The 25239-nt window shown below is 44.9% G+C and overlaps 1 protein-coding gene across 1 annotated transcript; it reads left to right on the top strand.

Moving 5' to 3' along the window:
- Positions 1 to 960: 960 nt before the first annotated feature.
- Positions 961 to 25239, top strand: BRMS1L (BRMS1 like transcriptional repressor). The gene is made up of 10 exons (XM_033143319.1): positions 961 to 1303; positions 13140 to 13230; positions 15440 to 15567; positions 17010 to 17089; positions 19835 to 19931; positions 21318 to 21401; positions 22252 to 22316; positions 22477 to 22516; positions 23145 to 23271; positions 24734 to 25239. The coding sequence occupies exons 1-10, from the start codon at positions 1168 to 1170 to the stop codon at positions 24855 to 24857; spliced, it is 972 nt and encodes a 323-aa protein (XP_032999210.1). The 5' UTR covers positions 961 to 1167; the 3' UTR covers positions 24858 to 25239.

Here is a 25239-nt window from a genome sequence, read left to right as displayed (position 1 = left end):
CACTGCTGTGAAAAGTGCTATAAAGGTGCTTTAAATGTATGATGTGAATGTGACCTCAGTGCAATTAAATTTTTGGCATGATAGTCTAACTTCACATAAAGCAATTGAACAGATGACTTATCCATGAAAATAGACTTGCAAATGTAGCGGACAGTTCAGCTGAAGCATCAAAGATTATGCAACAACAATGAAGGCAAACTCCATATTTATTTCACAATTCATCTTCAGAGTGGATTGAAAATCAAGCACCCCATCTTGCAATGCCTTTATATATATAAAAAATCAGTAGTTCTCCCCAGCTCATTTTATCTTATCTTTGGAAGCAAAGTAGTTTAGACTGAGTTATAGGGACCATGCTAATGTAACTACAGTAAATGGGAATTTGAAGCCATGTAACTCCGATCCCAGGCTGGTTCTCGCTCTAAATGGGATCCTTAGTCCGATCCAGCAGAAGTAACCCTTCTTACATTCTAAGAGTGCCATCCTGAGGCCCTCCAGATGTTGTTGGGACTCCAACTCCCATCAGCCCCAGCAAGCATAGCCAATGTCCAAGGATAGTAGGAGCTTGTAGTCCGGGCAGCATCTGGGCGCCCACAAATTTCCCGTGCCTGCTGCTGCTACTGCTGCCGCCGTGTATGGTTTTATGGGTCTGACTCCTCCATAAACCCGCACAGATCCCTCTCCTAAATCTTTCCACCATCTTCATCATCGGCTCTCAGAATTTCGAGGTTTCGTTGCGGATCTTTGGCAGGCCGCCTGCAATCCTAGGAAACGCATTTCCACTTCGGCGCGCCTTCCACCGCCCACTGAGAGGCGGGCTGGCGGTTAGGGGGAGTGAAGCCTTACATCCGAGAAACTACATGTCCCGAGATCCTCCGCGCCGCAGCGAAGCTCCGCCACGCGCCGCTCCGGCTCCGACGGCCGCCACCCAGCCACCCACCCTCCCGCGTGCCACGCCCGTCGGCGGGTCGTCCGCCAATGAGCGGCGGAGCGGAGCGTGAGGCTGTGCGGGGCTAAGGTGGATGGCGGGGTTTCTCTGAGGCGGAGCTTCGGCGCGTTGGGGAGGCAGGCGGCCGGCCAGGGAGGGCTGGGCAGCCGAGGGCTGTTGTCCCCTGGTCCCTAGGAGCCAGCGACGCCGAGCGCCTGCGGGCTGGGCTGGGCGGCGCGATGCCGGTCCACTCGCGGGAGAAGAAGGAGAACAACCACGACGAGATGGAGGTGGACTACGGGGAGAACGAGGGCAGCAGTTCCGAGGAGGAGGAGTCCGAGAGCTCGTCCGTGTCCGAGGAGGGTGACAGCTCAGGTGAAGCCGGCGAGGCAGCGGGGCGCCCTCTCTCCTGCCCGCTCGGGCTGGGCCGGTGGGTGGAAAAAGGAGGACCCAGCCCCGCCCCCTTCCCCGTCCGCCCCGCCCATTTTCCCGCCCGCTGCTTCCCCCATGCACCCCCTTGGCTGTGGGGCGGAGGGCAGGGCAGCTTGCCCTAGGCGTCGCCCGGGGTAACAATAGGCAGGCAAGATGCTTGCTTTCGTCCAGGGCTGCGAAACCCCGTGCATGCTGGCATGCGAGTAGGGCCCATGGAACTCAGTGGAGATCCTTTCCGAGCAGACCTGCGTAGCATCCCTCTTGCTTGTCCGCGCCTTCCGGTTGCAGAAAACAGGGCTCCTGCCCGCTAGTTGTGTTCAGCAGGGATGGCTTCTCCCCCAACCCCCCTTCTGTAAACCAATAAAGTTGCGGGAGCCACCTGGCCTCTCTTGCATTTGGCAAGCCACTACACACCCACATCCACCCACACATACTTCTTCATCTGTCCTCCCCCCCTTTCATGTTACAAAAAAAACCATAATGAAAGATGCAGGCGTGGATGGAGGAGTGAGGAGATGACTCCAGAGTAGATTAAGATATATTAGCTTCCAAGAACGAGGCTATTTATTTATTTATTTATAGATAGAGGAGACACATAAGACTGATCTGAGAAGGGGAAGGGAAGAGGCATACTGTATGAGGCTAGGCAGAGACAAGGAAATAACTGGACAAACATACATGGTCAGAATTGATTCAGAGTAATGGAAGGGAAAAACAGGATGGAGTGTCTGGGCTCAGATGTGTGGGCAGACTGATGAAGAAAGTAGAGAAAAATCTTAACGATACAGAAATGCAACACACAAAACTTACACACTTTCCCCAACAACAGAGAAGATGTACGCATCTACAAATAAGGTCAGCTCTTAACAAATACAGCTAAATGTTAGTGCTGAATATTGAACTACTCATCTGCAGAACCACTAATTTACATACCAGTAGTTTCAGTTTGGTGCATTCAGGCATCCTCTCCATTTATACAGTTTGATTCTATTTCTGCCTACTCAGAATTGGCTCCTTTTGAGTTTAAGGTCTTACTCCCAGGTAAGGGAAATCAAGATCATATTTTTACTGCTTCCTGTGTAAGCATACAGAGAAGAGCCAAACCCAAGCCAGACCTAGCACAGATCTGCTGTACCTAATCTTTAAAGGGAAATGGCATGTACCGGGTGTGTATATTCTCCCAAGCAGGTTTCCTACATTGTGCGTCTAGGACAGATTGGAGGGGATGGGGAAACTGAAGTGAGAGCATCTCAACCTGTAACTACAATTACTTGCACACTAAAATCTGGGAATATGGATGGTCTACGCATGCACACACACAGTTCAGCATACAATGAGTTTCAATGAAGAAGTACAGCTGGAGCTCTCCAACATCTGTAGAGTCATAGAGAACACACTGCAATTCTAGGAATAACTAAGGTCCCTGGGAAGGAAGCACAAAGTACCGTAGTTTGATCTGACTGGCTAGATTGAGATTGAATGGGGGGGACTTGGAGGGAATGGGAGAAGATAAAATACATTACATTTTTGCAAACAGTATTTGGAGAGAAGCATGGGAAGGGAATGCTGCAAAAGAAGGCATAGAAATTGAGAAGAAAACTCTACAGCCCAGGTACAGTTGCTATACCAGGAATCTGAGTGCAAGACAACAGGTGTGGGAGTTGCAATTATTTTAGCATGGCTGATGAAATTATGCCCCTCACAAGTCTTGGAGGAGAGATTTGCAAACTCTCTCAAAAGCATTTGCTTCTCCTTTTCATTCTTGGCATAGCTGTTATAGTGCCATAAAAATCTCTTACCTACCCTCATTTCTTTTCCTTTCTTCACTGAACTATACTAATAGTGCATTTTCTTCATTTATGTGCACATCCTCCATCACTTATCCCAACATTACAAAAGCAACAGAGGAAGTAAGTTTCTTTTCCTTCATTTGAGGAGTGAATTGCTTGGCAGAGCAATTAAGCCAACCATTAAAATGGTGTATGATGAACACTATCCTGGCAGAACTGGAGATCTGCCTAGGCATTTTCAGAGAGGCAGACGTTTTCATCAGTTGCAGCAAAACCAATAGTCTTGTAGCATCTTAAAAACAACAATAAATTTATTAAGGCATAAGCTGTCATAGACCAGAGTCCACTTTATCAGATGCATTTATTTTTATTTTCAATTTGCCAAACAACTGTTTAGTTTCTGTGGCCAGACGCCTCTCTTGGATAAAGGGCTCTTGAGCCAGTAGTGGCCATGTGCTAGTAGCTCTACTCTAGGCTCATGACCCATGGAAATCTGGCTGGAACCCAGAAAAAAATATAATTTATTTTATTTATTTCACCAAATTATGTGCCACTTAATTAGAATTGTCTTGAAGTGGTGTACAAGTAACACAACACAAAAAAGCTAAACATCAGTTAAAGTCATAAAATGAGAGAGAGTTTGCCTGTGAACATGTAATATGCTTTATTACAAAGAGGACAGGCTTTTTTGCTCTTTTCTCTCACCAGCCCCCTCCACTATATGGAGCATTAAAACACCAAACCTTGTGCTCGTCCTTCTTTCAAATACTTTTAAAAAAACATTTAAGGGTAATATGCATTCTGTAAACCGACTGATCTTGTGAGTTCAGTCTTGGTCAGTTTCAAAAATACAGTATTATGGTAAGAATCTCTAGGTATTTTTAAGGGGAAAAACTCTTTCTGGAACCGTAGTATTTGTTGTTGTTGTTCAGTCGTTCAGTCGTGTCCGACTCTTCGTGACCCCATGGACCAGAGCACGCCAGGCATGCCTATACTTCACTGCCTCTCGCAGTTTGGCCAAACTCATGTTAGTAGCTTCGAGAACACTGTCCAACCATCTCATCCTCTGTCGTCCCCTTCTCCTTGTGCCCTCCATCTTTCCCAACATCAGGGTCTTTTCCAGGGAGTCTTCTCTTCTCATGAGGTGGCCAAAGTACTGGAGCCTCAACTTCAGGATCTGTCCTTCTAGTGAGCACTCAGGGCTGATTTCTTTGAGAATGGGTAGGTTTCATCTTCTTGCAGTCCATGGGACTCTCAAGAGTCTCCTCCAGCACCATAATTCAAAAGCATCAATTCTACGGCGATCAGCCTTCTTTATGGTCCAGCTCTCACTTCCGTACATTACTACTGGGAAAACCATAGCTTTAACTATACAGACCTTTGTCGGCAAGGTGATGTCTCTGCTTTTTAAGATTCTGTCTAGGTTTGTCATTGCTTTCCTCCCAAGAAGCAGGAGTCTTTTAATTTCGTGACTGCTGTCACCATCTGCAGTGATCATGGAACCCAAGAAAGTGAAATCTCTCACTGCCTCCATTTCTTCCCCTTCTATTTGCCAGGAGGTGATGGGACCAGTGGCCATGATCTTAGTTTTTTTTTATGTTGAGCTTCAGACCATATTTTGCGCTCTCTTCTTTCACCCTCATTAAAAGGTTCTTTAATTCTTCCTCACTTTCTGCCATCAAGGTTGTATCATCAGCATATCTGAGGTTGTTGATATTTTTTACGGCAATCTTAATTCCGGTTTGGGATTCATCCAGTCCAGCCTTTCGCATGATGAATTCTGCATATAAGTTAAATAAGCAGGGAGACAATATAGTATATGCTTACATTATTTTAAACTCAAATAGAAGTTGCATTAAGTTTTTAAAATAAACTGAATGTTTCTTGCTGGAGTAAGCCAAGTGTTAACAGGTGCAGTGTGCAAGAAAGAGGCTGGATGAAGAGCTGGCACAGCACAATCTCCTTATTCTGTAGTTTGGCAGTTGCATTCAGGTCCAGGATTGCAGGCTTCCCAGAGGCATTTGGTTGCCCCTGTGAGAACAGGATGTTTTATTAGATGGGCCCTTGTCCTGACCCAGCAGGGCTCTTTTTATGTTCTGACTTGAGGATTTCACACTTCAAAATATTTGACTTCGCAGTATTAGTCTTTCTAACTTGGAATCCAGATTTTCTTTGGGGGGGGTGAACCCTAGGAAAAAGGGAACTATGTTTCCCAGGAGATTTTCCATCAGACAACTCCCCGGTGCTGTTCACTATTTTAATAGTGGCTAGGATTCATCCTCACTTTTTGAAGACATATTGTATAGTATCAGTAAACAACAACAACCCAGTGGGGATTATGCCAAGTTTCTTATGAACCACACAGAGTGGATCCAGTGGATTTAGGTAGCAAGCCTACCTAGAAAAGCACTAAACAATTGGCAGCCAGACTTTGGGGGCAATTACGCCACATGTTGAGGAAGAGGGATTTGTGTATTTATTGCATTTATACACCACCAAGGAGCTCAAGGAGGTTCTCCTCCTCTCCATATTATCCTCACAACAATCCTGTGAGGTAGGTTAGGCCGAGAGACAGAGACTGGCCCAAGGTTACTCAGTGAGCTTCATGCTAAGTGGAAATTCGAACCCTGGTCTCCCAGGTCTGACACTCTAATGTGCCCTGCAGGCTACATGCAGCTCCTTGCTCCTTGGTGGTAATTTGTTTTGGTGTTATATATAGTTACTGAACCAAGCAGCACTGTTGGGCAGGAGTGCAGGCCTAGGTATGTCATGACTAGGCTGTCCTCCTCCTGCCTAGGTACACCGGAAAGCCTGTTTGCCAGTTCTGTTTGTAGTGCAGTGTTATAGGTTGCCATCAAACCTTCACATTTCAGACTCTTAATACGTTGAAGTGTCAAGCACTTAAACTACTTACTTGGATGAGCAAATTCTAACCTGGGTTTCTGGGGTGAGGAAGTCTCTTATTGCCTTGGGACAAGCAGTAGTCATACTACCCCAGCATATTAAACATAGTCCAAAGCCATTCTTTTTAGGCCTCTTCAATATTTCACGGAGCACTTTTGTCACTTGTGCTTTCAGTGGAGTGTGGTAAATTGTAGAGGTTTGGAGCTTTTAGAGTTAACAAGCTCAACCAGGTTGTCCCACCCACAGGAGGAAGAGCGTCACCGGATGCTCTGTGTACTGTTGTACTTTGTAATGTGATACTTTCTTTTTCTGTTGTCCGGAGAACGGAGAGAAGGGAGAAGCCACCAACATGGCTTGCGTCTCTCCAGGAATGTAGATTTATGCCTTGTAAAATAAAGCTTCTAGATTAGAAAGAAGCTGGACTCTGTTGTCTGTAATATGCTGGCATGCACACACCCCGCTGCGTGAGAGAAGATAAGAAGATAACTGCTGAATAGCACAGGAGACGGCAGCAAGGAAAAACGCTTCAGGCAGGTATTTGCGCAGAGGAAGTGTGCCGGGCTCCGTTAGTGTGCAGAAATTGGTTTGAAGCCTTTCCAACAATCAAAAAATGCTTCAGGTTATGGATCCAAGCTTTTACCGATTCTGGACTGATTCTGGAGCAGTTCCAAGGATCCAGAACGTGTGTGCCAAGCTGAGAAGTGCCTCCCTGGTTTGGACTGTGATGGAGCATCCAGGGAAGTTTGCTTTGCCAGCAGGAGCATTCAGCAGTCTGCTGAATGGCTCAGGAGCCTAAAACCTGCTGCCAGAGGTTGGAAGGCAGCAGGGAAGCCCAGATTGAGGTGTGCCCAAGCAGTGTACCCTCTCTGGTGAAACCCCCATCTGTGTAGCCGGGTAAGAAGCTACAGATTCGTAAGTACGCTACCCCTGGGCAAGATGGAGGGAGCCATAGCATTCCCAGCAAGGAGGAGGGAAGCTTTTGTTTGCAAGCACCTCCAGCCTCACAGCTTCAATGCAGAGGGCTGTTCCCTGATAGCGTTGATGTGCTGGCCAACGCCTGTGAGGAGGAAGGTCTGGCCAGTGCTTGTGAAGCCTGGAAGAAGACCCTAGCCCAGTTTCACGGGGCTGAGGGACTGGCTGAAGTGGCTTTGGAAAGCTCGCCCCCAGCTCGGCTTATGGCTGTTGTGCAGCAACAGTGCCATGGAAAGCAGGAGGGGGGCCAGATCGCCGTGGGCTTTGCTCCCAGAAAGGGAGGGGCTGTTTCCAAGTCTGAAGCCAGTGTAAAAAGTTTTGACTGTGGAGCTGTGTTTTGTCACGTCGCCTGCACCTGGTCTTTTGTTGACGTGCATGGCTGAAGATAAGGCCAAGGACATGACGTGTGGTACTGGCCATGAGAATTGCAACAGCTCTACCACAGCCCAGGCGGAAGAGGATGCCTACTGTTGTCGTGCAGTTACCGTGGCAACGAAGGCCAACCCTGGTGGGCTGCGAGTGATGAGTGCCTGTGCAGCGTCTCTTTGCATCGTCATCGTTCCTCCTGGTGGACTTGTGAGGAACTGCAGCTCTTTTTCTACAGAGCAGTTTGAAGAACTGACTGTTGGAAGCAAGAAAAGGCTTGACTTTTTGCTAACAGTCTCTGCAGGTCTTAAAGGGACAGAACTGGCGTTTTCTTTGGTTGCTGACGTGGCTGTGTATCTGTTTATGTCAAACCTTCTGTCCAATGTTTTTGCTGTTTGCTTTGTGATTATCACCTGTTCTGCTTGCAGGGGCCAGAAGATGCTTCTACGCGTGAAAGGCAGCCAGGACGGGCTGTTTGCTGTTAAGAAGTCTCAATCCAGAACAGGGGGAGGTGGCGCTGATGGAATGTTTGCTCAGTGCACCAGTGTGCCCGTGCACCACTTATGTTTGTGTCAGTGGTACCAAAGGCTGGCAAGTCGCCACTGGGACAGTGTGCTGAAGCAGCCTGAGTTCTCTGAAGGGTGCAAGTTAAGGGCATGTAACAGCTTTCTTGATTGCAGGGTTTGCAAGGTCGAGGAGTCGACATCCTGCTACCCCGCGTCTGAAAGGGAAACCACGCGTCCCTTTTCCCTGGTTCATGTGGCTGTTTCTGAAGGGATGCCAGAAGCTAACCTGGGGGGAGCGTGTTGTTCTGAGTGTTTGGCTGATGCTTTCTCTCACCACATGTGGTCTGCGTTGCTCAAGGAGGCAACTGAGGCAGCACCACTGGTTGTAGTGGAACAGCAGGTTTCTACTGGAGTAGGCTGTTCCCAGGTCCTCAGTGAGAGGGGGAGTAAGCACAGTGTGACTAACCTGCTTTCTTCACAGGTATGTGGTCTTGCAGAGAGGCAGCAAAGGATGCTGCATGCTGCCACTGAAGACACACTCTTGGATGCAGAGCCTCCGCAAGGGTTCTGGGTGGAACTGGGTGGTACCAAGGTTCCGAAAGTGTCTGTCTGTGTGTACGAGCCCAGCTTGCGTAGCTGGAGGTTGGTTAGCCCAGATAGTGACCAGACCCAGGTTCTAGTCAGCAGGAGTGCTGAATTCTGTGAGCAGAATGGATTGGAACACATCCCTAGAAGCCCTGATGTTCTGGATGGTCCTGTCACTGATGGACAGCCTGATACACCGCCTGCTGGTGGCAATGGTCCAGGTGGACCAGCCCCAAGAGGGAGTATTGCTGTGGCTTTAGCACCTGCTGGTGGCTCGGGCCGAGTTCCCGGTCATCACCAGGGTGCAGCGCAGCTAGGGGCAACTCCAAGGCAGCAGCCTGGGAGTGCACCCGCAACTCCTATGTCACGGACTAGGAGGCAGGCCACGCATGGCGACTCTTTGTGTGGCAACTCTTCTCCAGGAGAGCCTGACGCAGGTCTCGTCCCGGAGCAAGAGCAGGGTTCTTTGGGAGTGAAGCAGGAGCCCAAAGGCGCGCCAACGTCATCCTTGGGTGGTTCAGTTAGGATGCACAGGCGCAGCAAGTCTGTAGGTGAGATGCCTGACGTCACGGACGTGCAGGTGGAATCCAGTGCAACTGGAGCAGAGGGAGAATCTGAAGTGGTATCACAGCAGTCTGCACGATCCACTGAAGGGATTCTGCCCGAAAGGTTCACGGCCACTAGCGTGAGTGCTTGTTTGGTTCAGTGTGAACCGGAAAGCCTTGTGAAGGTTCAAAGGGTATCTCAAGGTGAGGCCCAGAAATGGCAGGATGCCATGGTAGAGCAGGTAAGCTCAATGAGGTCTTTGAGTGTGTGCACAACCACGACGCTGTCGGAAGGTCGTTGAGTGTGCAGACTCAAGACGGCAGCAACTGGCGAGTTGCAGTGCAAGGCTAGGTCAGTAGCCAGAGGTTTCACTCAGGAGGAGGGGGTCCATTGTTACGAGGTACTGGACGCGCTCTCTCTCAGAAGCGAAACCACGTGCATGCTGTTAGCGGTCGCGACTCAAAGCAGCTTTGAGGCAAGCCACTTTGGTTTGGGTGCCTGTTTGAATTCCGACCTGGATGAGGAGAGGTACGAGGTACCTCCGCCAGGGTTCGAGGACAACGGGCCAAATCAAGTGTGGAGTTTGCACGAGGCAATCACTGGCTTGAAGGAGTCAGCCAGAGATTGGTCCTCAGGCGTGCAAGAAGCTTTGAGAAAGCTAGGTGTCAGCCAGAGTTGTGCTGATAGCTGCCTGTTTCTGGCAGGAGTAAGTCCAGAGCAGGAGCTAGTTCTGCAGTCCAGTGCGGACATGCTTTACCTGGTGGAGACCAGGGGACAGGTGCAACGGTTCGCAGAGGAGCTTGGTCAGTCTTTCCAGCTCAGGAACCTAAGCCCTGTTGGTGTTTACCTAGGTGTGCAGGTAGACAGAGCCGAAGACAGTAGTGTCTTGCTCAATCAGACTGGCAAGGTAGTGCAGTTGTTGAAGAAGTGCAGAGTGTCTGAATGTGCTAGTGTCAGAACACCCATGGAGACGTGTCTAGGTGAGGACAGTCAGACCGGGGAACGCTCTGAGTTCGAGAGCCCCGAGGTGTTTAGGTCAGCTCCTGGGAGGCTGTTGTTTCCTTCACAGTTGAGCAAAAACTGACATAGCAGTTGCTGTGGATCTGTTCAGCAAGGAGGCTGCAAATCCCAGCATGCATGCCTGGAATGGCATGGAGAGAGTGCTCCAGAGTTTGCAGGAGACTAAGGAGTTTTGCCCGGAGTTGTCAGCTACCGGTGAGCCCCAGCTCACGCGCTTGTGCGACAGCGGTTGGGCAAATTCCGAGGACAGGAAATCTGTGTCTGAAATGGTTGTACAGTGTGGAGGAGCTTTAGGCGGGCTGAAGTCCCGGTGCCAGAGCCTCATTGCTCGTTCTCGTGCAGAAGCCAGGTACAGTGCGTTGTCAGTGCTTTGCAGGGAACTGGAGTTCTATAGGTGTTTGGTCCAAGAGATCTGCGTTCAGAGTTGCCTGCCCGTGATGGTTTGGGAGGACAACCAACTCTGTTTGTTGGCGGCAGAGTCTGGACAAGTCAAGGCCAGACCCAAACACCTAGACGTTCTCTTTCGAGACGTGTGCGTTCAGACCAGCTGGGAGAAGCTGAAGTACTGTCCTGGTCAGGTGAACCAGAGGGTTGGGTTCACGAAGCCCCTGAGCTTCCAACGTCATGGGGAGTTCTAAGAGGGTTTGTGTGAGGTAAGCTGCAAGCTTACAACGCCCCTGTGTGCGGGACAAGAGGGGGTGTAGAGGTTTGGAGCTTTTAGAGTTAACAAGCTCAACCAGGTTGTCCCACCCACAGGAGGAAGAGCGTCACCGGATGCTCTGTGTACTGTTGTACTTTGTAATGTGATACTTTCTTTTTCTGTTGTCCGGAGAACGGAGAGAAGGGAGAAGCCACCAACATGGCTTGCGTCTCTCCAGGAATGTAGATTTATGCCTTGTAAAATAAAGCTTCTAGATTAGAAAGAAGCTGGACTCTGTTGTCTGTAATATGCTGGCATGCACACACCCCGCTGCGTGAGAGAAGATAAGAAGATAACTGCTGAATAGCACAGGAGACGGCAGCAAGGAAAAACGCTTCAGGCAGGTATTTGCGCAGAGGAAGTGTGCCGGGCTCCGTTAGTGTGCAGAAATTGGTTTGAAGCCTTTCCAACAATCAAAAAATGCTTCATAAATAAATCACAACTAGTATGTGCTGTTCTCCCCACCCCCATTGCTTTTTGATTGGGTGGGACTTCTGGAAGCACTAAATCTGATTTTGAAATGACAAAGCAAGTAGCATGGTGGCAGAGGTAAGCTTCATTTCAGAAATCATGAGGAGATTCTTGGCACAGATTTTATTCATTGCTGGTATAGGTAAAAGTAAAGGACCCCTGGACAGTTAAGTCTAGTCAAAGACAACTATGGGGTTGCGGCGCTCATCTCGCTTTCAGGCTGAGGGAGCCGGCGTTTGTCCACAGACAGCTTTCTGGGTCATATGGCCAGCATGACTAAACCACTTCTGGTGCAACGGAACACCATGTTAGAAACCAGAGCACATGGAAACGCCATTTACCTTCCCACCACATCAGTACCTATTTATCTACTTGCACTGGCGTCCTTTTGAAGTGCTAGGCTGGCAGGAGCTTTGACTGAGCAATGGGAGCTCACCCCATTGCGGGGATTCAAACCGCCAACCTTCTGATTGGCAAGCCCAAGATGCTCTGGTTTAGATCACAGCTCCACCTGCTAGTATGGTCCATGGCTGACTATCTTGCTTCTGAATTGGACGAACAGTTAAGCTTTTGTTCATTTGTCTCATCCCAAGAATAATGTCAACAGATAACTGTTGACAGACATGCATTGATTCTTACAAATGTATCTGTACCAGTTAGTACACAATGGACTTTCTCATGCTATAATTTATACGGCTGTTGGTCATTGTTTGTCAGCCCAGAATTGATTCTGCAAACTCATAAACAAAATCCTGGAGGATTGTTATTGTAAAATATTCCAAAAGAGCCGGTGCACTGCAGTGTCAAAAGTTAAAACCTCACTTCCTCAATATACTCCCACCGTCCAAAGCCATCATAGCCTTCGCCTTCCATGCGCAATATGGAAATAATACTGATAGGTTGGGATGCAGTTAAGAGGATTATTAAAATATGTGCACTTTTGTGAAGCAGCTGTAATGCTTAAAGCTGCTACTTAAATTAGGAAGTGTCACTTCTCTGATTTGTCAAGTAAGCGTTGTATATTCCCCTGAAATAATTGAAGTACAGAAAGTCGTAAATTTGCTATTAGATTTTCTATCTGATTTAGGCCTCAATAATAAAGCACAGAACAATAAAGCAAGATAAAATGTTAGTATAAAACCTTAGAAACTTAAAAGACCCGAGCAAATAAAAAGGGATATACCTGATAAGAAAAAGAGAATAAGGCTTGTGTCAGGTGTAACTTTCACAGGAGGAAATTTCAGAAATAGGGGGCCACAATAGAACAGGCTCTGTCCTGTCATGGACATTTACTTTCCATCTCGTGGAAAAGCCATTACCCAGTAACTACCAGCTAAATAACTACCATATTTAGCTTTCAAGAAGATGCTCTTGATTAGCATCCTAACATGTAGACAGAGAACGCAACAGATCCCCCCCCCCATTTCTAAGCAGGTATAATTCTGCAGTGCATGCCATCCACATGTCCATGAAACACATTAATATAAAAAGAGATTATTTTAAATTACCTTGATATAAAGCCAGTACTACATCTCCTGGTGTACTAGCCGTATAGTGAAGAGCTCCAAAAGGGCCTGTCCAAATCCAAAGTCAGTGAATGAGCGGTAGAATAGCAGGTGCAATTCAGTGTAAACAGGTGTAAAGGGATGCACGTTGGGGCAAAAAAATAAATCTCAATTTCACATACACGCTCAAGCGAGTCTGAACTAGTGATGGATGATCCACTCTGGTTATGTTTCAAGATGAATTGTGGAGCAGGAAAAAAATAAAGATGGTCAAGCATTAATTTCTCTTAAAACTTCATACTTTGGAAATTTAACTTTTTTATAATGAACTGTTTGGGTATAAATTCTATAAAATAGACTGGAGGAAAACCAGTTGCTGTTGTGTATTTTTAAAGTGAATAATTCTGTTCTCAGAAATGGACGATGAGGACTGTGAAAGAAGAAGGATGGAGTGTTTGGATGAGATGTCCAATCTTGAAAAACAATTTACAGACCTCAAAGACCAGTAAGTAAACTACAGATTTGATTCTAGTCCTCTCACCTTCCTGAGTTAGCTTTGTATTTTGTAAAGCAAGGGAAGGCATAAAATATATTGGGATCTACTGGTACAAATTTGGGTGAATTGCAGTAGTTTCACAGGGTTCTCTGATGTGATTATGTGATGGTAGCTACAATGGAAAGGCTTTTTTTCCTTAATTAGATTGCTGAAGTGTAGGATGCTTGGGAGAAAGCATGAATATGCTTTATGGGTAAAAGAATTGTGAGCTTAGTTGTGCTATCAAAACAAATCCCTGGGCTGAGACCTCTTCCTTAAATCTCAGTATGTATTTCCCAACCCCTGTTGCCATTCTGCACCCTTCTCTAGTTGATGGATTTTGCGGTTGTAGTAAAACTAAAAGGTAGGTGGAGCACAGGAAACTGCTGTACATCTGCCTCTGTCTGCACTGGCTGGATGTGGCGCCTCAAGGTTTAAAATGAGGGTCTTTCCAAGCCCAATCTGGAATTGCCAGGGATTGAACTGATTGTCTTTTGCATGCAAAGCATATGTTCTGCTAATGGACTACAGACCTTCCCCAAGCCTGAAGTCTGCCTATCCCTGATCCAAAGGTCTGTGGAGCAAGGTTCCAATTGTTTATGCTGAAAGATTAATGTATGCTGGTGAAATTTTGGGAGGTATCTAGATATTTATTGTCTTTTACATGGTTGTGATCTGTGTTGGGACCTCCTTGTGAAGGACAGATAATAAATACGATGATGATTAGAGATTTCCAATGTAGTTACCATGGGATTTTATATTCCTGTACATCTGAAATGGAAGAATTCACCTTTGTCTTCCTAGACCTTATATGCAAAGCGAGAAGCAACTTTTGCCCTGTGCTAGGGTGGGACATTCTAAAAGGCCACCCTAATTGTGATAGCACAGATCTGCATTTTATGCCCATGCCTGCTCCCATTCAAGCACAAAGTGGGGAAATGGGGTCTTCTCTATACAGTCGTACCTTGGTTCTCTAACAGAATCCGTTCCGGAAGTCCGTTCGACTTCCAAAAACGTTCAAAAACCAAGGTGCAGCTTCTGATTGGCTGCAGGAGCTTCCTGCACTCATTCAGAAGCCGCATAAGCTGCATCGGACGTTCGGCTTCCAAAGAACATTCGCAAACTGGAACACTGCACTTTAAGCAGTTTTTACCAGGCTTGACTCCAACTTTGGAAGTGATATGGGCAGTAACAAAACTCCAGGTAGCAATGGATGCTACAAGGTAAGGCTGTGAAAGTGGGTGCATGCTTCACTTCACTCCTCTGCACATTCTGCTTCAAATAAAGACCAGACTGGTCCTGTTTTATATTTGAATGTGGCAGATCTAGGTGCACAGCTGCCCTGTAAACTGCAAGTCAGGAAACATGGTTTTACTTTCTGGTGCAGAGGGTGTGGAATTCTTTGGGTTGCTGAAATGGAAGTATTTGGTAGCACCATAGTGAGGACTCTTGAAACATTCAGTTACTATGAAACAACACTCACTTGTGTTAAACCAGTTTAAGCCATAATAAGTCCTTAGTCCAACCTCATTTTTTTAAAAAAAATACTTCATTGTGTTTTATCTACAGCTGCTGTGCTGTTAGCTGCCCTGAGAGCAGAATATGCATTTCATCATTTTAAAAAATAGCAATAAAGGATTGGTCATTTTTTTTTAAAAAAAAAGTGAGGGTTCTGTTCTGCATGTTTCCCAGACTAATACTTGGAATAAATACTGTAAATATCTTTAAAATAATAATAATAATAATAATAATAATAATAATAATAATAATAATAATAATAAATTTATTCCAGTAGCACCTTAGAGACCAACTAAGTTTGTTCTTGCTACGAGCTTTTGTGTGCATGGAAAGAGTTCCAATTCATATAGCTGTATTTATGTGTTGGGTACTAGGAGACAGTCTTAAATGGATGTCTGATCTTCATCTGTGAGGGCTAAAATCAGGAAGCATAATGTAAAGATCGAGCACTGTATAAGCGTTGTGTAAGTGATAATTTTTCTGTACAATTTAGTCTTTTTTTAAGTCCTCTTAATTTCTGCAAGGTTGGCAGGTTCAATGGGTTTTCTAGGTTCTGGTCATTGGTGGTTGTGGAAAAGGTATTCTTAGTAATGTTAATATACAGTATTCTCTTCACTACTTTAATACAATGCACTCCATCTTTCATCTGCATTATGTTAAGACTTTACAAAGAGAGATTAAGCCAAGTGGATGCAAAACTGCAGGAGGTCATTGCGGGAAAGGCACCAGAGTACTTGGAACCGCTGGCAGCTCTGCAAGAAAACATGCAAATCCGAACAAAAGTGGCAGGTAAGTGTGCGAAGGGGTTGTTTTTGACTCAGCTAGGTACATCCGGCAGGGTTTAGGTAGAAGTAAAATACTAACAAAAATATTTAAATCTGCTCCTTTTTAACTTTGTTGTTGTTGTTCAGTCGTTCAGTTGTTCAGTCATGTCCGACTCTTCGTGACCCCATGGACCAGAGCACGCCAGGCACGCCTATCTTTCACTGCCTCCCGCAGTTTGGCCAAACTCATCCTAGTCACTTCGAGAACACTGTCCAACTATCTCATCGTCTGTCGTCCCCTTCTCCTTGTGCCCTCCATCTTTCCCAACATCAGGGTCTTTTCTAGGGAGTCTTATCTTCTCATGAGGTGGCCAAAGTACTGGAGCCTCAACTGTCCTTCCAGTGAGCACTCAGGGCTGATTTCTTTAAGGATAGATAAGTTTGATCTTTTAGCAGATCTTTTTAACTATCAGGTGCTTAATTTTGAAATTCCCACTAAAGCTTTTGGCCCCAAGTCTGGATGGTTGTAGAACACGGAAGCCTTCACCAGATTGGATCCTTGATCTGTGTCCCAAATAAGTGCTTGTTTCCAGTTTCTCTCATAGCTGCAATACCCCTCAGAGGGCCAATTCAGATGCAATCACAATTTTTGGAGCTGGTAATGAATGTCAAGCTTGCCCCCCTGCCCCTCTGCTCCCTTTCTTGCGCTCCTCGGCACTTCTGTCTTTGTTGGTGAAAGATTCAAGGAGGGCATTGTATAAGAATGCCCAGAGTAGATGAAATCAAACTCTTATCTCATCTGCTTGGCCTCCAAGGCATACTCTTATTTACTGTGTTTTTAGCAAGGCAGAGTTAGGCTCTCCTATCTTCCTCCCACCCCTCTTCCTGCTAGCATAGGAAGCAAACAATAGCAAAGCCTGGGTACATGAGGGAACCGGGGTGCACTTTAGCTGCTTTCCCATATACTTCTATGCCCACTTCTAACATAGAAAGTGGGTAGTTAATATCTCATCAAGCTTTTACCACATTTAACATTCAATAATCAAGAGGAGCAGAGGAGCAAACGGGCCACACTCAGAGCTAGGAAAAAGACAGGGCAAGCAGCTTTATTTCTAGCCTGTTTTCCCGGTTTCACGGCCCTGATGTGTTTTGGAAGGGGAAATGTGAAAAGGGCACATGCGGGAAAATTTTGTTTGTGAATACCGGGCACAGGATGGGCAGTGGAGCAAAGAGAGCCTTGTCCTTGGGTTGAACTGAAAAGGGCCCTTTTACTGATGGGGAATTTAGAATTCACTTGTGGAGAATTCATGAGGGCCAGGCATGATTGGGATTTCACCGCTGTTTAAAATGCCCCATTCCTTAGGATTTGGTAAGTTGCAGCTTATGGGAAAATGCATTGGTAGGTTAAATGAGGCCCTATTTTGCCTCTCCCACAGAAGGTTTAAACAAAAAATTGTTTGTTTGTAGGTATCTACAGAGAGCTCTGTTTAGAGTCCGTGAAAAACAAATATGAATGTGAAATCCAAGCTTCCCGCCAGCACTGTGAGGTACCGTTCTTAGCTGAAGAGAGTTTTCATTTGTCTGTAACTGTTGGGGCTTGCTTCTGGGGAAACATGCACACATTCAGGTTGTGCAGCTGACAAGTTATTTTTGAACGTAGAATATTACAGCATTTTCATCTACAGAAAAGAGAACAATGATTTTAATTACTGGGCTTTCTTGAAAATCATGAAGCTCTTGGTAGCATGTCTAATCAGCCGTTTGAAATCTTAATCTCAAAAGGAAACCAGCGTGCCACCTGAGGGGTACACTGGGAACACAAAATGAAGCAAATTACTTCAGCTAAGTTTTGTATGTTTCAAGTTTGCATAAACAGGTCAGGTCACTGCCATGTGATTTGTTTCAGTTCTGCGATGCTACCTGAACCACATTTTTTACTGCACCTCCTGTGTGTGGTGTCATTTTCAAAGAACTTTTCCGAGATACGTGGCGTTTTTCTGTTGCCTGGAGGGGAAACCAAGAACTCAGACATTGTTTTGATTCAGAAGAAGGTTCATACAGCACTAGTAATCATTGAGAGGCACTGAAAATCCTTGAATGAGCTCTGGGTGGGATGATTCAATTCAGACTCGCAGTTCTGTAGTTTCTGGCTTTTCCCCTGAAAAACATAGGCATACTAACTGGTTACTGTAATAATCAAAACTTTAGTTTGCAATGAAGCAGAGGCTTCATGCTACCTTAAGAGCACGATCACAAAAATGTTGGTCATGTAGATCCATATATGCCTAAAAACACCAGCTGTAATTGTTAAAGGAATTGATCTTTTTGGCTCTTCCTGTAAACAGTTAAAAACACTAAGGCCTGATTCAAGCAAAATTAACAGGATAAAAAATTCTACAGTACTGGGTCAACATTAAAGCCTTGCATGAACCTTGCAGCATTTTGGATCCTGGCCGCAGTGCTTTCCAGAAGTACCAGGTGCTATATAGTGCATCTGGACAATACAGTTTTTCTTTGTGATACAAAAATAAATGCCCTGCTGTTTCATAGTTTCCCACAATAAGAAATGCAGTAATCACTCTCTTTTAATAGCAAACTCAGATGGTTAGTGTCAGCAGAATTGGCCAGGTTTTTTGCCCCCTTTTAAATTATTATTTTTACTGAAGATGAATGAGCAGAACTTAAATGCACATAATTGTGAGTTACCTGAGTAAGTGTAGACGTTGCATGTTTTAAATTCAGCATTCAATTAAACCATATTATTTCCAACTTTTTTTAAAAAAAAATAAACCAAAATATATTTTTAAATATGCAAAATCCACCCTGAGTTCCCTCAGAATGATCAGAATCCAAACATCTAGTTCAGGCATACAGAAGGGTTTGATTGCACCATTTGGGATTCTTGATTTTGAATATAAGGCGGCTACATATTGATAGCCCCCCCCCATAAGTTCCAAATATGATGTGCTGTGTGGCCAGTGGGGAAGGAAGTGAGGCTACTTTTGCAAGGGTACAAAAGCTGAAATTTCTTAAAGCATCTCCAAGCACACAGGACTAGTTGCATAGTCTTCATATTCCAGCTGCATTGCTTCTTTTACAGTGGTACCTTAGTTCTCAGACTTAATCTGTTCCAGAAGTCCGTTCCAAAACTAAAGCATTCCAAAACCAAGGCACACTTCCCCATAGAAAGTAATGCAAAATGAATTAATCCGTTCCAGACTTTTAAAAATAACCCCTAAAACAGCAATTTAACATGAATTTTACTATCTAATGAGACCTTTGATCCATAAAATGAAAGCAATAATCAATGTACTGTCCTATAAAATAAATAAGACAGTATTGTAGGTGATAAAAATCAAATTTTTTCCTTACCTGCACTTATGATAGTTATTGTTTGGATGGGGGGCTTTTATCCATTTCTGCAGTCACACAATCAATCAGTAGCTGAACTGGGTTCCATACAGTCACAAAAACAAATTAACTGAAAAAGCCTCAAAAACAAAAACGCAAAATAAATAACAAAAACAAAAGCGCCAGACTTACCAGTAATCTATTCCGGAAGTCCATTTGGCAGCTTCTGTTTGGTGCAGGCGCCCCAGGAACAATAGCCGACAGCTGCATCGGACGTTCGGCTTCCGAAAAACGTTCAAAAACAGGAACACTTACCTCTGGGTTTTTGGCATTTGAGTACCAAGGTGTTTGAGAACCAAGGTACCACTGTACTCCCCCCCCCCCCGCCCAAGATGACTTGAAATTCTCCCATGTGTTCCTACAGGTTGATTTTCCTGATTAAGTAGCTACATACAGAACATAACATATGTAGAAGGTAAATGAGGTCTTGGGTTTCTCCTTTTTTAAGACTAGTGTGTTTATTTTCTTGAGTTTATATAATTTCCGACTGTTTGGAAAATATGGGTAAAACCTTTCACATTTATCAGGCTAGGCTTGGTGCTTTGTAGATTCAAAACACTTCTTGGAAGACGAAAACCGCTTTTAACCCCTCTCTTTTGTTATGTCATGCACCCACTTGAATGTTCTGCAGGATGTTAACCCCTCTGTGCGCTATTGCGTCTGCCTCACACACCTGAGACTACTTTTCTCAACATCAGATGACAGCCTTTTTGCATTGCTTCTGGCACTCTGAACCCAGCAAGAGAACGGTTCTTATACATCAGGTCTCTTTGTTGGAAGCTTCTTCCGTTGCTCTTGAGTGCCCCAATCCAGTAGATGATGATGTGTTGGCTGCTTTTCGTTGGCTAATGTTTGACTACATTGTTAACTTTTCCTTTCAGAGTGAAAAGCTCTTGTTGTATGACACAGTTCAAAGTGAACTGGAAGAGAAAATCAGACGACTTGAAGAAGACCGACATAGCATTGACATTACCTCAGGTAACTAAGAGCTGGTGGAGTGTCCTGGCTCCCAGTTCTTGAAGACAAAGACTTGAAGAAAGATTCTTTCCAAAGGCTTTAATGTATAGATTACCGCTGCATATATGCAGATTGCTGGTTTAAGGCACTTCAGGCAATCCTAAACACAGCTATATGAAAGGCAGATACTCTAACTACCCAAGTTTTAGACATTGATCCTACACTGTCACACTCCTTTTGCTATCCTATATATAGGAATGGGGTGGGCCCATCTTAGGGCAGTAAGCATTTCTGAAATCTCTCACTATGCTTAGTGTGCGGAATATACTGTTCTCTTGCTGTTCTCTGGCCTCTGCCCAGTATACCTGAAGGGGCATCTTCACCCCCATCGTTCAGCCCAGACACTGATGTCCAGCTCCAAGGGCCTTCTGGCGGTTCCCTCACTGTGAGAAGTGAAATTACAGGGAACCAGGCAGAGGGCCTTCTCGGTATTGGCACCCATCCTGTGGAACACCCTCCCATCAGATGTCAAGGAAATAAACAACTGACTTTTAGAAGACATCTGAAGGCAGCCCTGTTTAGGGAAGTTTTTAATGTTTGATGTTTTACTGTGTTTTTAATATTCTGTTGGGAACCGCCCAGAGTGGCTGGGGAAACCCAGCCAGATGGGCGGGGTATAAATAAATTATTATTATTATTATTACTACTACTACTACTGTCATCTGGCTTCTCCTGGACCTAGGTGTTGAGGGAAGTGTCTCTGCCTCCTGAGAGGTGGCTGGGACCAGTGAAACATCCCCTTCTGGGTAGGCAGAGCTACTCCCAGTAACTGGTGGCTCTGGGGTAGGCGATGCAATGAGCACCATGGGTTCTGACTTTCTTTGGAGAGAGAGAGGTGGCACTTTCGGTTCTCATCACGGGGGCAAATGATATGGAAGAGCAGGGGGGGGGGAACTGTCCCCCAGAGTCATTGCTAGCACACTGCCAGCAACGGCTCCCATATTCCACTGGAGCCTTCTTCAGGCACCTTGGGCAGTCCTCCATCTGCATTGTCTTGACTCAGCCAGCCCATAACATAAAGGTAGCTGCACAGAAATGGAAAGGAAGAGTGTACAAGTGTACTTGTGTCAAGTTGGAGTTGGTCACAGGCATGGCTTATAACACTCAAATGCAAGGGTCTCTCTCTCTCTCTCTCTCTCTCTCTCTCTCTCTCTCTCTCTCTCGGCTTCATGCCATAAAGAAAAATCTATTCTAAATGTTAATAAGATGGGATGGTCAGTGTAAGTGGCAGTTCCAGTTCCTAAGGCAGCACAGCTTGCTTATCAATTGTATGTATAGATGAGCTTGGAGACCAGTGTGCTATGTGAAGAAAATGGTTTTAACTGCCACATTCTTACGTTTCCTCAGAGTTATGGAATGATGAACTTCAGTCTAGGAAAAAAAGGAAGGATCCCTTCAGTCCCGATAAGAAGAAACCGGTTGTTGTATCAGATATCCTTTTCACGGTTGCCAACTGGATATAATATTCGCTGAATTACAGTGCTGCTGGTTGTTAACACTTCATAAAACTTTCATTAAGAAACTAAGTGGGGTGAAACACAAGACAATAGTTTGAAAGCTGAGAATTTAGAACAATATTTTTATTGGGGACTAAGAGCTGGTCTGTCCATTAGGATTGTCACCTTTTTTTTTTTGCACAGTATGTGGTATGGTTATAGTAACAGGATGATGTTAAAAATCTTGGGTGATATTCAGCTAAGTCATAATGTAGACCCATTAAAATGAGTAGACTTGGTTCCAGCGCTTTCAGTGGCTCTAGTCTGATTATGAATAATGCTGGATATCACCCTCCTGATTATAATGTGGATTATTAAAGAGCAGGTGGCAGGTGGTACAGCATAAAATCTCCATCTAGTGATAACCCAGTATACCTATTCTCCAACCCCCACAACTTTTTTAAAAAACCTAAGAGTTTGAAGAAATTTTGGCAACAGTTGTAATGAGATGCCTTTTGTTTCTCTGTGCATGTGTGCAGAGGAACCTGCTGCAACCGCAACTTTTCATTCTTTAGAACCTGAAAGGATATGTAGCCACACAATTAGCCCTTTTGAAAACAAGGAAATGAAGCAATGCTGCGTCTCTGATAAATTTGTGTCGGCGCTCCAAGGCATACACAAAAAAATGTGTATGCCCTGCCCTTGGGGTCTGTCTTGGCACAGATTTTAGTTGCATTATACCAAGCATACTTCAAAGTGATCAGCTAAAACCTTTAAACAAACAAACAAACAAACAAACAAACTTGACCCTCTTTGGAAATGCGCAAGTCCCTTAACATATTAACGACCCTATATAGTGTACATGCTGCAAGATCTTGATATACTTGAAGACTGGACCACAATAAGAAAGGTATTGTTGAATGTTGCTGTCTGTATTCCTTTTTCTTTTAAAGAAAATGGCTGATATGAATGGGCATGGCTTAGGTTTCAAGAGGGATACTCTTTAAAGCAAAGCTCCAAAGTTGTTTTGCTGAAATGATGACTAATGATTACCATTTTTTTTATTTCAGGCAATGGCTACTTTGGGGCCACATAGAGTGAAAACAGAACGTAAGGACAATCTGCTTTATATTTGTTTAATCCTGGCCTGTATAATAGCTCAGAATTTCTCAGCCACAGATGCTAAGAGTTTACTACGGGGAGTTCTTAATTGTGTGCGGAGTAGGGAGCAAGACACTGTTTTTTGTGTGGTTTGGAAAGACTTTCTGTCCTTTTGGAGAACTTAAGTGGATCCCTTCTGTAGTAGGGAGTGGAGAACCTTGTAGGAAACCTTCCAAGGGTCACATGGCAGTAACTGGGGTGGGGGTGGTAGAAGCAAAAGTCAGTGGAGCACCAGGTGTTGCTTTACTCACACATCCCTCTTCATCCTTCATCCAGGCATTTAAGAGTATTATCAGAGTTCAAGGACATTCTAACCTGGCAAAAATACTCAAGTACGGTGCAATGCAGAACCAGTTACAGGTGTAGTTTGTGAAAATGGGGAGTGGCTGGAGAGGCTCCAGGGCCAGAGGGAAAGGCCTGGGGGGCCGCATTCAGTCCCTGCGGCTGAGGCTCCCCATTCCTGTTCTATAGTTGTGGGAGGCGTTCCAAGCAAAAAGACAAACTCAGTAGAAGTGAGGTAGACAGAAATTGCCTTCTTAAATCTAGTGTTCTGTTTTGTCTGCACTGATTCTTTCAGCCCCTGTCAAGTTGGAAAAACATGTACACAATGCAAGATCTGAAGATGGAAAGCTGTATTATAATGGGGAGTGGTACGGACGTGGACAAACAATATGTATCGATAGGAAAGATGAATGCCCTGTAAGGTAAAGACAGTGGGCAGGATTCACCTAGCGAACCTGTCTCTGGTTGGAGAAATCTCAAGAGTTTTAGTTAAAAGAATAAACAAAGTAGATCCCACAAGACTCAAGTCTACCCACCATCTGCTATAGCCTAAGGGAAAGGGCAGCGAAAGCCATGCTTCTAGCTCCATCATTCTGATCTGATGCAGCAATAGGACAGAGAGCAGATCATAATTAATGCACAGGCAGATACAAAGTGGCAGAAATTCTTTAGGTATGTGGTTTCCAGCTTGTGTAGGACCTCTATGTCTCATGGGCTCCAGTTGCCCATGATAGAGGTGCGATGGGCTTAGGGCAAGAGGACATTAGTATGTGTTTGTGTTAGTCTGTGAATAAATTTATATTATATACTGAATAATGTTCTTGTATGGGGAAAGTACATAGTACATACCAGGCATAGGCAAACTCTGGCCCTCCAGATGTTTGGGACTACAATTCCCATCATCCCTGGCTAACAGGACCAGTGGTCAGGGATGATGGGAAGTGTAGTCCCAAACATCTGGAGGGCCAGAGTTTGCCTATGCCTGGTACATACAGACAATAAAACATTAATTTATAAATATATAGAGAGAAATGAGTTAAATCACAGCAGGACTAGAGAAGCTTGCCTATGCATCACCCAATGAGAACTTTTGTCAACATGGAGTCAACAGCAGAATGACTAGCTGGCAATGATGTAGCTACAGTAGCATCCTCAGAGGTGACTTTTGTATCCTAAATTACTAGTATGCTTTCATATAGGATACTTTACTATGCCTGTCAGTAGCAATCCCACAACAAATCAAGTTTCCATCAGTGTTACTTATAATAGCTAGGTCTTATTGTAGGATTCCTACTGATAGGCATTGTAAAACATACTATACAGATGGCAGCCGTTTTGCGCAGGGATTCCGCTTCTGGTCCCTGCATTTGTCATTGTTTGTAAGCCAGCCCATTACGCCCCGTCCCATTACTCCCTGCCCCCGTTGCGCCCTTTTCACGGTCCAAAAGGACTGATGTGTCGACAGTCGCACCTCAATTGGACATACTCAGAATGGTCTCCACCTATACAATAGCAAACTGTACTATAGGATACTGACTTCAGTATCCTATAGAGCGCTGTTGTAGCTACATCACTGCCAGCTAGTCACTCTGCTGTTAAACCTGTGCACGTGCCTCTCTCTCTTTTTCCCTTCCTTAACAAAGGGCGGCTATTAAAGATGTGAACGGTTAGTAAACAGACATAGTAATGTTTAGTACACTTCCAATATCAGTGTTCCTGTATTTTATTAACTATCCTTAATTTAATGAGGCACTTGTTATAATTCTTATGTGTTCTATTACCAATAATTACAGTTCCGTTTATAAATGGCAGTGCAGTTTAAGGTGATCCTGTAGTTTTATATGGACACTAATGTGCTCCTGATTCCCCCCTCCTTTTTTTCAGTGCCATAATTACAACAATTAACCATGATGAAGTGTGGTTTAAGAGGCCTGATGGAAGCAAATCCAAACTGTTTATTTCCCAGCTACAGAAAGGAAAATATTCAATCAAGCATAATCACAACTGACCGTTAAACCAACCAGACAGTGTTATCCTGCTAGATGTGCCATGAGATGAAAGATGTATTTACTATTTGTTCTCATCTACTTTGTGTGGCAGTATCTGTGTATTTGTAGTAGTGTCAGTAATCTTCATACAAATGTCTTAGAATAAGTGATACATAATCATGTCAACCATGACGTCTTGCCTCTAGTTCGGTCCCAGCGTCTCAGATAGAAAACGTTAACCTTTTGGAGAGCCTGAGGACATCTGACTAAGCCTGCAGTCCTACAAAGCTATGTGCATGCATGGGGGAGAATGGCGCATGCAGCTGCTTGGGGTCTTTTAAGTTTCTTTTGCAGCTGCTTGCTTGGCTCAGTGTGTGAGCCAATTTTAAAACTGCCTATTGA

This window comes from Lacerta agilis, chromosome 1 (assembly GCF_009819535.1).
Source record: "Lacerta agilis isolate rLacAgi1 chromosome 1, rLacAgi1.pri, whole genome shotgun sequence".
NCBI lineage: Eukaryota > Metazoa > Chordata > Lepidosauria > Squamata > Lacertidae > Lacerta > Lacerta agilis.
Note: the sequence above shows the minus strand (reverse complement) of the source record. Positions and strands in the feature narration are given on the sequence as shown.